Source organism: Diachasma alloeum, unplaced genomic scaffold (assembly GCF_001412515.2).
Source record: "Diachasma alloeum isolate Michigan unplaced genomic scaffold, Dall2.0 Dall_scaffold_00840, whole genome shotgun sequence".
In the NCBI taxonomy this organism is placed as follows: Eukaryota; Metazoa; Arthropoda; class Insecta; order Hymenoptera; family Braconidae; genus Diachasma; species Diachasma alloeum.
The window spans coordinates 155,988-169,912 of NW_021680964.1; the positions used below are offsets into that span (position 1 = coordinate 155,988).

Consider the following 13,925-nt stretch of genomic DNA (forward strand, 5'->3'; position numbering starts at 1 on the left):
GGGGGGGGGGGGGTGGAAAGACGAGGGCGGAAACGCGCACTGGGGACACCCGGTGTTGAAAAAAATATTGGGAAGAAAGTTTTTACTAATATAAGGGAATGAAGAGGGGAGCGATCTGAAATTTTTAATTCAGTTGTGAAGCTGTGGACAACAGATTTTTAAATATCTCGTCTTGTTAAATATGCAATTATCTCGATAATGAATGACTCTAGTAGCTACAACAATGATCTTCTCACTTTTTTCCACAAGATTCATGATTTCCGAGATACCATGGAGGCACCAGTACCCGAACGTGTAAGAATTTTCCAGTAATAAAATGCGTTTTTCTCATTATTCAGATGTAGAATCGCCAAAAAATTGATTCTTTGTAAACCTCAATATTATTCGCGCAGAAAAAATTGAATTTGATGTAAAATTCTAACACCTGTGAATAATAGTAAAAGAACTATTATTCACAGGTGCAAGAAACAGTACCCGAACGGTGCAGTTTCTTGTGCTCGTATACTACGTTAAATGAGTCTTCTAACATGTCGAGTTAAGTTTTTATTCAATCAGTTATAATACAATTGTTATATTTTTCTCACAAAGGATCGTCTTTGGTATTTGGTAGAGTTTGCTCACTGCTCCTAAGCTTTGCCCAGTTTTCAGAGCTGCCAGTGCCTTCTCCAACTCCTCTGTACTGCAATTTTACTCCTTTCTCTTTTTTAATTTTCCCCCGTGATAGATCAATCATTAAACAATAAATTTAATCCTCGGAACAATATTTTGATGAAAAAAAAGTATGATAAGGTGCGGGAAAATTGGTTGGACAGGTGAGGTTAAGTGGATCGTTCGAGTACAGCGACGTGCGAATTTTCGCTGCGTCAGTACCCGAACACCAATTTTTCTCCGATTTCGCGAGTTTCTTTCCCTATTTTTGGATTTCAATCGTTCAATCGACCCTTCTCTTCACCATAAATAATGATTTGATTTAGTTTTGCCTACATTTTTCGTTTGACACATGCTACACCAACTCGGTTAGGAGATGGCGCCTGAAGGTGTCGCGTCAGTGCAGTCCGTCACAAAATTAAAATTATAAAAAGATTCTTATTTTAAATCTGAAAAGTTAAGTTTGGGTCGAACAGATTATAGTTTTTTGTCTCTACCATAGTTTAATTCAGAATAAGACGAAGGAAAATAATTAGTAGTATGCGTTCGGGTACTCGTTCTCGTGCGAGTACCTTCTGCCTTGACGGTAATTGCGAAATCAACAGAAACGATACATTCCATTAGTATTGTTTTAGCTTTGTATACTTGTCCAAAAATATGCAATTGTCTGAATAGTGAGTATTTTTGAAAGAAAAGATCATCAAGAAATTTTTTCTATTGATATTTTCGCCTTTTGAAGTACTTCGAATCACACAATATCAGTTATTGCTACTGAATAGTCTATTTTGTCTATGAATTTGTAAACGATGTGTACGATTCTATCTACTCCATGTTTAGATAGGATTCAGATAGAATTCTGGTTGTATCCAACCGTAAAACAATGCATCATTCATCGCAATCAGTATCTATTATTGGATGGCTCTTAAGGCTGGGTTGGATTTCCGAGTCAGTCAATCATATCAAAATGTATTTGATTGCGTCTGTAAATAACGTTATTACCGATTTGACCCAATTTCTAGTGGAGACGTTTATATTCATCCATTTTGGATTTACCTCGGTGTACCTGAGTCTCATGTTTTATGTATAGAGGATGCAACGATTTTTCAAATTGATTATTCATCGATTTTGCAACGATATTGAGACGTTTTGAGGATTGATTATTCCACGAATATTTCAGAAATCATGAGAATTAGAGGCCCATATCAATGAACCTTCTTGTAGTCAATCGAATTCTGCACAAAAGAGGTTTTTAGATATGTTGCTCCTGCATTGATTACTCCGTTCAGGTATTTAAAAAATTATTATTGCAAATATTAGTGCAAAATTAGTGCAGAGTGATTTTTTTAATTTCCACAATATCTTGCAGACTATAGGGTAAATAGGTCAATTTCTGGACGGGGTTAGTTTCTGGACGATTTCAACTTGTATTGAATATTCCATAAATAAAATAAAAATTGTACTCATTATTTCAATTATTTTTCCTATTGATCGACATTTAATAAATTAAAAAAATATGGCCCAGTCGTCCAGAATTACATCTAGAACATATTTCTGAGCAAAACAAGTTGTAACCAATGTTCATATATGATGCATTTTTTATCTTTTTAGACCCTCCTCCCTTGTATTTTGCCTCACACAATCCATGATCCCTCCCCTCGCCCCCTGTCATGGAAAACTTTTCAGTTTCTTTATAAAATTGAACTTGAAAAATAAGAATAAGGAACAGGAGGAAAATGATTAGGTGAACAATTAAAGGTGCATGCGATGCTTTTTCAAAAACCTCTGTTTTTTTCGTGAACAAAATTCAGTAGCGAAGCGGAAAACCGGATTAAGTCGATTTTGACAATTGGCCAGTTTTTGACGAATATCTCGGAATTTAAAAGGAGTAGAAAATTTTTAGTCATTACCTTTTTTGTAGAGTCAATTAAGGGTTATAAAAAAGGTTATGAGCAAAATTTTGCCATCTCTCTTAGATTCTGAGATATTCATCAAAAACTGATCAAATGTTAAAATCGACTTGACCCGGTTTACCGCTTCGCTACGGAATTGCAATTGTGAGTTAGTCAATTGAAGTAGTATAAACATAATTTAAAATTTGAAGATGAAAATCTGAAATAAATTCTAAACGAGAAAGTTAATATGAATAGAAACATTCTGGTTTAGGTTTGTGCTCAACCGGCAGTCTAGTATTATTCATAATAATTAATGTAGAAGTGAAAAAATAGCGTCTTATGCGAAAATGACCTTTTCGACGCTAGGCAGAAAATTAAAATCTCGAAAAAAATCTCGATAAATGAGGAAAAATGCATAAAAACCCGATGCCCAATATGAAAATTATGGTCAGTTTCAATTTTTTGTAATAAATAATTTATGTTTGTATGAAGTGGCGTGTTATGTGAAAGTAGCAGCATGGCGTTGGTTGAACGCTAGCTATGCCATGGAGAGGGAAATATTTTCAAATGTAGAGGGTTGCTACTTATTGAAACCTCCGGCCAAGTGAAAGTCTATTGTTTAAAAAAATTGCTGAAGAAAAATTTGATGGATCAATTTCTTGCATTCATCATCAAATTTAGAATTATTATTCGGAAGCATGTTGCTATTTTTCCGAATAATTCGGAAGCAGTTATTTTCCACATCATTTCCTTCTATCATGTATAATTAATTTTTTATTTCATTTTATTAAAATGGATAAATGTTCCAAAAGATCGTATGATTTAGGTGACTCTGGGCACTTTAACTTTCTTCCGTAATTTTCGGTTTTCCATTGCCATAGAATCCACAGAATTATTTAGTATTGATGAATTCATTGGCAAACTCATCGTGGGGAGCGCAACACCAACGGATCGTCTACGTGACTGGAAAGATGAATTCTAAAATTCCCGTCCCCATCCCCCCGTTGCCTTTTTCTCTCTTTATTTTAATACTCAAGAAGTTTGTGTTTGCCACTTGATGCCGCCGTAACACACATCTATCGAAATGTCCCCCGTGTCCTCTTGCCCCTTGGGCATTCGTGCGGCCCGTGCTGTGGGGATACGTTTCTTACATGACAATGATCTTTCTATCATTCCTCAACAATCTCTTCGGCATAAATTGCAATTCAATGCGAATGGTTTTTAATATTAAAATTAAAATTTCCGGGTAACTTGTCAGCAAAAGTTCGAGGAATTGACGGAAAAAATATGTTTTCACAATTTTTTTTGCCTAATGATTTTTAGAAGCTGCAAGTTTAAAAAATCAGTTGGAAAATTGAGGTGGAGAGGGGGTGCGAATGATCCCAAAATATCTCTCACAAAATTTCCTATCAAATGATAAGAAAAAAAAACATTTTGCCTCATTAGTTTCACCAGAAAAATAGACAGATTCTTTTCATCAGTTTTATATTTTTTTAACTCTGGAAAACTATCGATTTCTCATAAACAATATTAAAAAAAAAAATCAGTACAGTTGTTAGAATCCAAATTATTATCAAATATTATCAGCATTTATGTCGTTATCATAAACTACTAGTAAAAACGGAAACAAACTTTATCAGTCATATCGGCATTTTCCAATGTGAATTTTCCTATTTTTACATCTTACTAAGCATTAATTACCCAACAATTACCGGAAAAAAAAACAATTTTTCTCTGAATCACTTCAATTCAAGCATTGTTATCTTTTCGTAATAATGTATGCATTTGTTAACGTCCAATCTTGGTTGGGTTGTGCGATCAACTTGACAGGAAGTGGACGTGGCTTGTCCATTATCGCCACTGTACACTCGTGGTTTTCTGTATCTCGGTGAAACACACGCTGTTTGCCCTACACGATAAATTCCCCAAGTTTTAACTTAAACTTCTCTTGGAAATTTTCTTCATTGTTATTCGTGACAATCTGCCAGGAGGCAGGTCAAGCAGTAGAGAAGACCCTCCCAAATCCTCGGGGATAGTAGCTCCCGAAGGATCTGCCTTTTGAGATAAACAGATTCGAAAGCCTCTGATGTTTTTTCTAGTCGCAGTTCGTCCGGAATGATAATTTGTTGGTGATAAAGGGAATTCTGAAGTGGCGATGACAAAGTCAAGATATCGATGGATGGCTCGTTAGCCATAAAGTCAAACATGATTACCACATGTTGGGAGTGATAATAAATTGTTTGTCGTTACATATTTATCAATTTTTATTTAGTTGTGGATTTGAAAGGATTTGATGAATGGAATCATGTCCACAAAAAATGCGAAAAATGTTTTATTGCGAATATCTTTGGAAGAAAGGGAAATATGGAGAGAAAGTGGACAGAAATTTTTTGTAGAGGGTTTAATTCTCGGAAAGAGGTTGGCTTGACATTTTCGGAATTAATTTTTCGAATTTCAAAATGCCCGAATAGCGCGGTAGGCTAATTGGCTAAGGCGTAGGATTAGTAATCTGTACGTCCCGGGTTCGAAACCAGTCATGGGTGGAATATTTTAGGTTAAAAAAAATCAGTTTCTCAGCGATAAATACGTTAGGGAGTCAAGAGTGATAAATAAGAGATGATCAATTTTGATAGCAAATAATTATTTTCTTTTTTTTACATTATTAAGAATGATCGCGGATATAGTCGAATCATCCATGTGTACATATATATGAAATTATTGAACCGGTGTCATTAAAAAATTTTCGGAACAATTTTGAGAGTGGCCATTGAATGAGCAATAATTGATGATAAATTACCAATAAGATTAATAATAATTTTAATTGGCCCCCACGACTCGGCTTGGATACGGCAACCATTATCCGGCCCGAACGTGAAACTCGCGTAACGCGCCTCATCTAGGCCGGACTCGGTTGACCACACCAGCACCGAACGTCAGGCTCGGCATGCCGCATCAGGGCCGAAGGGTTTGTCGAGCCATTCATAATTCGCTCTCAAACCATTTTCACTATTTTATGGAATTGACAATCATCATCGCTATAATTTTCTAAAACATAGCAAATCGATTGCAAATGAATTTGCAGAGTTCACTCTATCGATACGTGTGTTTATCATTATTGTCCTGCATCGAGGATAAAAATTATATGAATTTAATTTGAAAAGACCTTTCAATTTGTCACCCTGTAGCAATATCGAGATACGGGGTAGCGTATCGGCCAAGAAAAGTTTTGACTTCGACTGTACAAAACATCAGGACGATCGCTGCCATGTACCCCCTCCACTACCACCGAATCATGTCCATTAAATAAAATACAAACGTGACGAGCTACGTGAAAAATACTCTTAATTACATTATATAAGTGGGCCACCAGCTTCTCATTGATGTAACTATTTTTTTGTTCGAAGCAATATTTTAAAGAATATGCATAGAGCAACGGGTTCATACGCACATTCTCGCATTTCACATTATCTCCTATAATTCTTTCGTTGCGGAGTCGGTAGCAGTGCAATACAACCACTGGTACCAAGAAGAGAGCCCGGGAATTTACAAATTGAATTTCGTGCATAAATGATAAATTCCACAGATGTTTTTCAATTGAGTTCCGTGCATAAATGAATTCTCGAAGAAGCAAATTAAATCGGAAAATCTTGAATAAATAATTAAAAGTCGCTGGAAATGATGACTGTGGAATAGAACTGTTGGTTTTGCTTCGATTGTTAATTGGAAAGATGATCCGTCGTGTGAAACATGAATGAGCCGAATTGAATTGAATGAAAATCCAAAAATTTACAGGATATAAAAACGATTCCTTGCTTATTTGGAAAAAAATGATGAAATCTCCCTAAAAAAACACAAACAAATCTTTTTGTAAAAAAACTGCACTAATTAAAAGTTTCGTTTGGTTCTTACTGGGAAGTAGAAATTTTTGAAAAATACAATAAATGAAAAGCCAAGTCAGCAATGTCGAATGAATGAACATAGTGCACAATCAGATTTCTATGAGAAAAATAGTTTCAAATCGAATAAGGATTTTTAAAAAATTCTACATGAAATAAAAAATTAGTAGAAGGAGAGGATTTCTTTTTCATTCCTTTGTATTTTTCAAAAGTTTCTACTTCCCAGTAAAAACCAAACAAAACTTTTTCTTGATTGAATTGACGCTTCCCCACTTGACTTGATAATTAATTCACTTCACAATACTGAATATACATTTTTTTCACCTTGTCAAATGTATATTGTTCTTTGCCCAGACCTTCAGATTTTGTTTTCTCACTTTTTCACGTTTTCTAGAGACTTATCTCGTTCTTATCTATACGCCATCTACCTGTTGAGCCTGTTGGTTAAACATTTCCGATGAAAAGTATCCTACACCTGTTGCACAAGTCTCGTCACGTTTCTGAGTGTTCTGAGCATGCTCACTCCACCACGAAACCCTCGAACCCATCCCCTCCGGGGTTATCCTGAACGTGAGCGTTATAAACTGACTCCCCTTTCTCACAAACGCATAAATACACCATAAAGTAGGTAAACGGTATAAACCGGGTGCAAGTCTTAAAATGGCTAAATTTAAACGCAAGGAGCGAAGTGTGTATTTTGGTGGGTGGAACTACCTTCAAAATCACGCGACGGCTGAATAAAATCATTCAATTTTTCAGTTGAGAATTTGTTGCTGCTTCAGTGATGGGAAAATCAAGATGAATTTAAAAAATTTCTCTAAACTCGACCTATTTTGTGGAGAATTGAATTTCGTAATGAAAAAATCTCATATTCTGATGAATATGAGTGACATAAATAGGGACATGGGAAATAGGAGAGGTGTTCCAGTAAACGCCACTTTTCGACAGATCACAGACACTTTGTTATCTAATTTCGAATGTTTGTAATTGTGCGATTACGATCATTCTTTTTCTACCCGGAGGAATTCGAAAATCTCCCTTTGCACTAAGATGATTTGTTTACTTATCCTCGGTAAATGTTAAATTCTATCCATTGAAAAAACGCAGAGAGTGGCCGAAATCGGGACAGCGGCAGTAACTGGGAGATTGACGACAGCAGAAGCCTCGAGAAGCAAAACCGTCGAAACATCCTCTGTTCCGATGAATAATAGAGTCGGATGTTTATCATAAGACTTGAAAACTCCATATTACCTTATATTAATATCCTAATTTCCATAACCATAAAAAGAAACTACTCTCCGGTCGTAATTCCACCAGAGATCAATTCTTCTTCCCTTCGTTTTTATTTTCTCATCTCCAAATTCCAAGAAACTTGGATTGTTAGCATTAGCCCAATAATTTCTTCAGCCTACTCTTAATCCCTCATCCCCTCTGACCTAGCCGACCGCTGCCACATGTCGCATTGGACCCGTTGGATTTTGGTAATAATCCATCCAGCATTATATACACAAGAAATAAACTAGAGGTCAGTGCCAGCTGGCACAGTTGTCGGGCTGCTGTTCCTCCACGACTTCTAAGCACGTGCTCAAACTCCATACGTTAATAAGAAGCCCAACATTATTATGTCTCATTTATCCCCTATACCCCACCCCTATCTCCATTTTCCCCCTTTGGGTATAAAGAAAACGTCTCGACAAAAAAAAATTTTTTCTCGTTTACATGGGAATGGGTTTTTGTAAAAGCCAATTGAGGTTATCGGATGACTGAAAAAATAAAAGAGAAAAGGTAAAAATAGTTGGGAGATATTGAAATGAGTTTTTGGGACTCCCTTTTGTGTTGCCTCGGGTGGTTGAAGGCGCAGAATGAGGCAAGCACAGACGTATATGCAAATTTATGTAGAGTTGCCTGGTGGTGTCAAGTGTCACTTGGATCATTAGGGTCAAACATTAATTTACATTCAATTCAATCAAACAATGAGCAACAATGCGATTGCTTTCTTTAATTTCTTTATTTGATATTATATTTTTGGAATATTCAAAATTTCTTGTCCAATGTTTTATTTGTATTTCATATTTCTATTGATTCGTCCATTTTACTAAACGATTTCTGATTATTTTATGATGAAAAGATGTTGAAATGACATTTGTTTAAATTTATTATTTTTAGAATATTTTGAGACGAGAGGAATTTAATAGGAAACATTGAGAGAAAAATCTGAAGTTCAATTTACAATGAGAAAATAAATTAGCTTAGTCGGTAAGAGTGCCCGGCGCGTATCTGGGAGACCCGGGTTCGATTCCCGGCTGGGTGAAGCGGAAATTTTTTCTCTCTAAATTCTAATTCTCTTAGAATTCTTTAATGCCTAAAGGAGGTTAGNTTTTTTTTTGTATGCGGCACATAACATTATAGTAACTTCACAAGCGTAATTTTTGCAAATCAAAATGCAGTTAAACTAACCAAAGTCCAAAAGTAACCACGACAAATCTATCCTGAGCAGAACTATAAAATATTCGCAATGACTACATTCCATTGTAATAATTACTCCACCCGCCATAGTTACCGTAACCCATGAAAAATTGTTGAGGAATTTTTGACTATAATTCGATGGTGATGGAATATAGTCAGAAGAATTATATTTTTCTCTCAGTGTAGTTCCTCATAAAATATTAAACGATTTTTCGCTGAGAAATGCAATTATTAATAAAAAAAGTTTCCATGAAATTTGTAAAACAATCGAAACGAATTGTTTAAGCTCCAAAACAGTTAAAATCAAATCCTTTATATCAGTGAATTTCAATAAAATCGCAGGTATGTATTCAGTATCGAAAATTCCCTCATAAAATTCGTTGTCTAACCATTAAACTTATCAATAACAACTCAATAAACGTCAACAGGTGTCCTTCAATTGTTTATTCGCCCATTCCCCCTATCTCCTCCATTCGACTACTTAATTCCAATAAAAAAAAAATATATACACACCCATGAAAAAAAAAAGTGTTTCATTATAACCCATGTACATGTGAGAAATGAGCTTAACCCCACTTCTCACCACGACTTGACTGGAAAAAAATAAAAATGCGTCAGGTGTGACAGGGGAGTGCGAGACTCCTGAGGGTCAACACTCAAATAGTCCTGTAGCAAACAGCACAAGTTTCCTAGATAGGAATCGTCGTTACAAGGAGAGGGAACGCAACTGGCTGACAGGTGCAGGTGCATGTGCATCGCTATGGTGAACGCACCTACGGGAGCAACAATCACCTTATGGCAACTGTAGTCTTTTCTTATTCATTTTTTGAGTTGCTAGGCGCGATTACAATTTTCGGGCTCGAAGACAACTGGGACATTATTCTCCCTATCACTTGAATTATTTACATTTTTAACAGATAAAAATCCATCGTCTGTTATCAATTTATACGATTTAATTTTCGCTATTGGAATCAGTCACAGAAAAAAAAAGTTTTCAAAATAATAAGCTTGAAACTCATAAACTCTGTCGTACTTGAAATACAGCATGCAACAATCCTGAAAATGAGGGAAATTTTCATTTATTTAGAGAACGTCTTTCTTACTAGGGGCCTCGCCCCCTGTTCGCTTCGCTCGCCAAATGATCTCGATATGATCGTCATGATCCTTATTCTGAGCCTTGTGACCCTTAATATGACCCTCGTGACCCTTAATCTGACCCTCGTGACCCTTAATCTGACCCTTGGTACCCTTATTGCTACCATTAATCTGATTTTTATAATGCAGAGAGATATATTAAGACCCTTAGTTTCTATTATTTGGACCCTTAATTTGACCCTTGTGACCTTTATTTGGATCCTTAATCTGGCCCTCATTATAACCACGTGTCCCTTATTTTGACCCTCGTGACTCTTATTTCGATCCTTGTGATTCTTAATTTTGGAGTTTTAATTTCGAGTACCAATTTTTTGTCATCAGAAGTCGATTTGAATTTTATAGTAATTTAGAGAGATAGAATAAGCCAAAAATCTATAATTCTCAGTAATTTTTACACGAATCTAGTAAAATTGTACTCAAATGGAGGATTTTTTTTAAATTTTAACATTAAACCAGAAACTTTTTTTCCTGTGCCCTCGGTATCACGTGGATTATTAATTTTTTCTTCACTAGTAAAAAATTATCATTTATTATTAATTTATAATAATTGATAAATATATTGGCTGTATCATTTTAGAATCATAATTTTAATGAATAAATTAGAAATTCAAATTTTTTAAAAATTCAGTCCTAAATAAAATGGGGTAGAGTTGATTAGATGAATAAATATTCATGACTTCCACAAAAACATTTGTTGTCCCCTCATTGTCTCACAAATATTCCCAGAAAGAAAAAAAATCAACAATTTGAGTCACAATATTGACGAGGTATTCTAATGACGTATCTCTTGCCTTCGATCCATTGGTTGTCATATCATTACTGGTTTCTACTTAACATATCGATCGCAATTACCATAAACTTTTTCCCACACTGAGAATTACCTAGGGAAGGGGAAAGGAGGCCTAGTGACCATAGGGGACCACGTGCTTACAATTAATTCGCGTTATTACTGAGGGTGGGGATGTAAATAACACTGCAATTGTTTCGAGGTTGAAACCGTCGAATTCCAGAGGGGAAAAAGAAATCAGCGGTGCTTATCAATTGTATGGAGATAATGAAGATTGTGAAGGGCGATAATGACTACTGGAATGGTCACGTTATTTTTAGGAACAGATGAGAAATATGTCAGGTGAATTAATCACGAGATTAATGAATTTTAATGAAAATTTATTGAAAATTGAATGAACACGATGCACCCACAGAAATTATTTAGCACCAGATGTTTCTTTGATCCAAATAAAAAGTTTGATGAAAAAGAATTTATTTGGATTAAATGGGTTAATGATTTCATACAATTAAAACATTTTTATTAAAATGAATATATATGATTTTATTAATTTCCAACAGAAATAATGTGGGGTTTCATATAGAAAAATTCCCAATTGAAAGTGAAATCTGGTTCAAATGAGTGATTTCTCGGAGCGTATTGGATACTTTTACGAGAAATTATCCGACATTTTTCACTATAAAAATTTTATAAGCTGCGGATAATTGCAGACTTTTGGTAATTTCAAGCAAAGTCACTTCGAAATGGTCAAATTAACTGTAAAATTGTTAATTTAACGATACAAAGATTCATTTCAATTGAATAAAAAATGCCAGAAGACACTCGTGTGAAATTTTCATAGTTACGATAAAACTCTCTTGAATTTCTCCCCTAAAATTCTTCATTCTCAAGATAAATGCATAATGAGTGCAAAAAAATTACTTGCTTATTGCATTCATTCTCATCTCAACTACTCCAATTAAGTGGATATTTTCCGGAAAAATTGTGTTGACAAAAATCGATTTAATACTCACATATAACCAAAAATAAATTTATTGATACAATAAAATGTTTAATTGCAGATATCCCGGCGCAAGTGCCACCATTAACGCCGGGTACAAACAAAAAAATGACCGAGGCCCTGAAGGCCTCATTCGCATCCTGGGAGAAGGAACAAGTTCGCCTCAATATAACCAAAGGTAAGATCATTTTCTATTTGAATTTTAATATCAGCCACGAAGAGGTAAAACGTGATAGAAGTACTCTATTTCTCACATCTCGTCGAACGAAAGATCAAATTATCTTGATAACGAGTGACTTTATGAGAAAATATTCGAAGACAATTTTTTTTTAAATTTAATTCTCTGTAAACAAGGTCATCTGACATTTTTTTTTCAAATCTCATATTGGAGTTATGAGTAGAATTGGGATAATAGCTCTGTGAATTTAATACAATTGTGGCTCGTTATTCAGTCGCACGCAGAAGACGCGTCTCGGCCTTTACTCTAACTCCGAAGACTACACGGAGAGAATTAAATAGTAAACATTACTATGTTCCATGGTAGCCATTACCATTCCCATAGTAGTACTTACGAAACCTTGGTAACATTTACTATGCCCCGATTTCTACATAGTTATCTTTGCTATTTTATTTTCTCCGTGTACCGACTTAGAAATTAATATAAAAGAGGTTACTATGTAACATAGTAATTATTGCTATGTCCATAGTACCTATTACCACTAAGGAGCTTACTATACCCCATAGTAAACATTCCGATGTTCCATGGTAGCCATCACCATTCCCATAGTAGTACTTACGAAACCTTGGTAACATTTACTATGCCCCGATTTCTACATAGTTATCTTTGCTATTTTATTTTCTCCGTGTACCGACTTAGAAATTAATATAAAAGAGGTTACTATGTAACATAGTAATTATTGCTATGTCCATAGTACCTATCACCATTAAGGAACTTACTATGCCCCATAGTAAACATTCCGATGTTCCATGGTAGCCATCACCATTCCCATAGTAGTACTTACGAAACCTTGGTAACATTTACTATGCCCCGATGTCTACATAGTTATCTTTGCTATTTTATTTTCTCCGTGTACCGACTTAGAAATTAATATAAAAATCATGAGACAATTATTATCAACACTTGAAGGTTTTAACTTTCTTCCTGACCTATTTTTCATGCCCATTGGTGCATCCACCAACCAAACATCAAAGTCAACTGTTTAAAAAAGCGAGAAGGGAAAAAATGTTGAAGAATTGCAAGTAGATTTACATGTACCTATATAGTAATGCGACGTTGGAAAACGCTGATTTCGATTCACGCAAACGGGGGAGGGTGTTTCGCAGTGCGTAACGAGGGCCCGATTCACCTCAACATTGCGACTAGACTGTGTGTTGCAATTTGTTGGCCATGTGTGTACGTGTGCTCAGAGACTGCACGAAGTGCTGTATCAACGAGCCGTTACTCAGTAATCGGTCAACGGATGTCTTGTTGCACATATCAACGTTTTTATTTCGTCTCTCCCACTCAATTTTTATGCACGTAATTGCGTAAAATTTTGTCATTTTCATTTTTAATACTATTGAATTTCAAGAGCATACATAGTAAAGCTTATTATGTTACATAGCAGAGCTCCTTATGTTACGTAAAATGTCCTATACACATAATGAAATTATTCTAAATAATTAAATACCATCAAGGCATGAAAGAGGAGTAGATCAACGTTGGGCACAGATATATCATTAATTCAAGAACGAGAATTTTCTTGTTGTAAGATCCATCGAAAAGAGAAATTATGGTTTTGAATGAAATAACGAATTTATTCAGGGAGCTCTTAATAACGCTCATTGAAACCTAAATTAAATGTGCAGTTGCATTTTTATTCATATCAAATGAATAGTTTTATAAATGTAAACAAATGCTTTCTTCATACAAGTCAAGACTTTATTAGTTAGAAATCTAATCATTGTTTAGATGGCAAAGGTAAAGAATTTATTGATGTAATTATAATAATTCCCTGTTTGAATCAAATAGAGAGTTTAATCTTGAAGCGTCTTGAGTTTATATGAACGCATCAAGAGGC

At 35.1% G+C, this 13,925-nt stretch overlaps 1 protein-coding gene across 2 annotated transcripts in view; it reads left to right on the forward strand.

The window, feature by feature from the left end:
• The window catches only part of LOC107044901 (ETS-like protein pointed), a 143,546-nt gene that overhangs the window by 87,344 nt on the left and 42,277 nt on the right, over nucleotides 1–13,925 (forward strand). For both annotated transcript variants that reach the window (XM_015266970.1, XM_015266971.1), the window contains exon 4: nucleotides 11,906–12,022. In XM_015266970.1, the coding sequence (XP_015122456.1) occupies nucleotides 11,906–12,022 (117 nt within the window). The remainder of the gene's footprint in view (nucleotides 1–11,905; nucleotides 12,023–13,925) is intronic.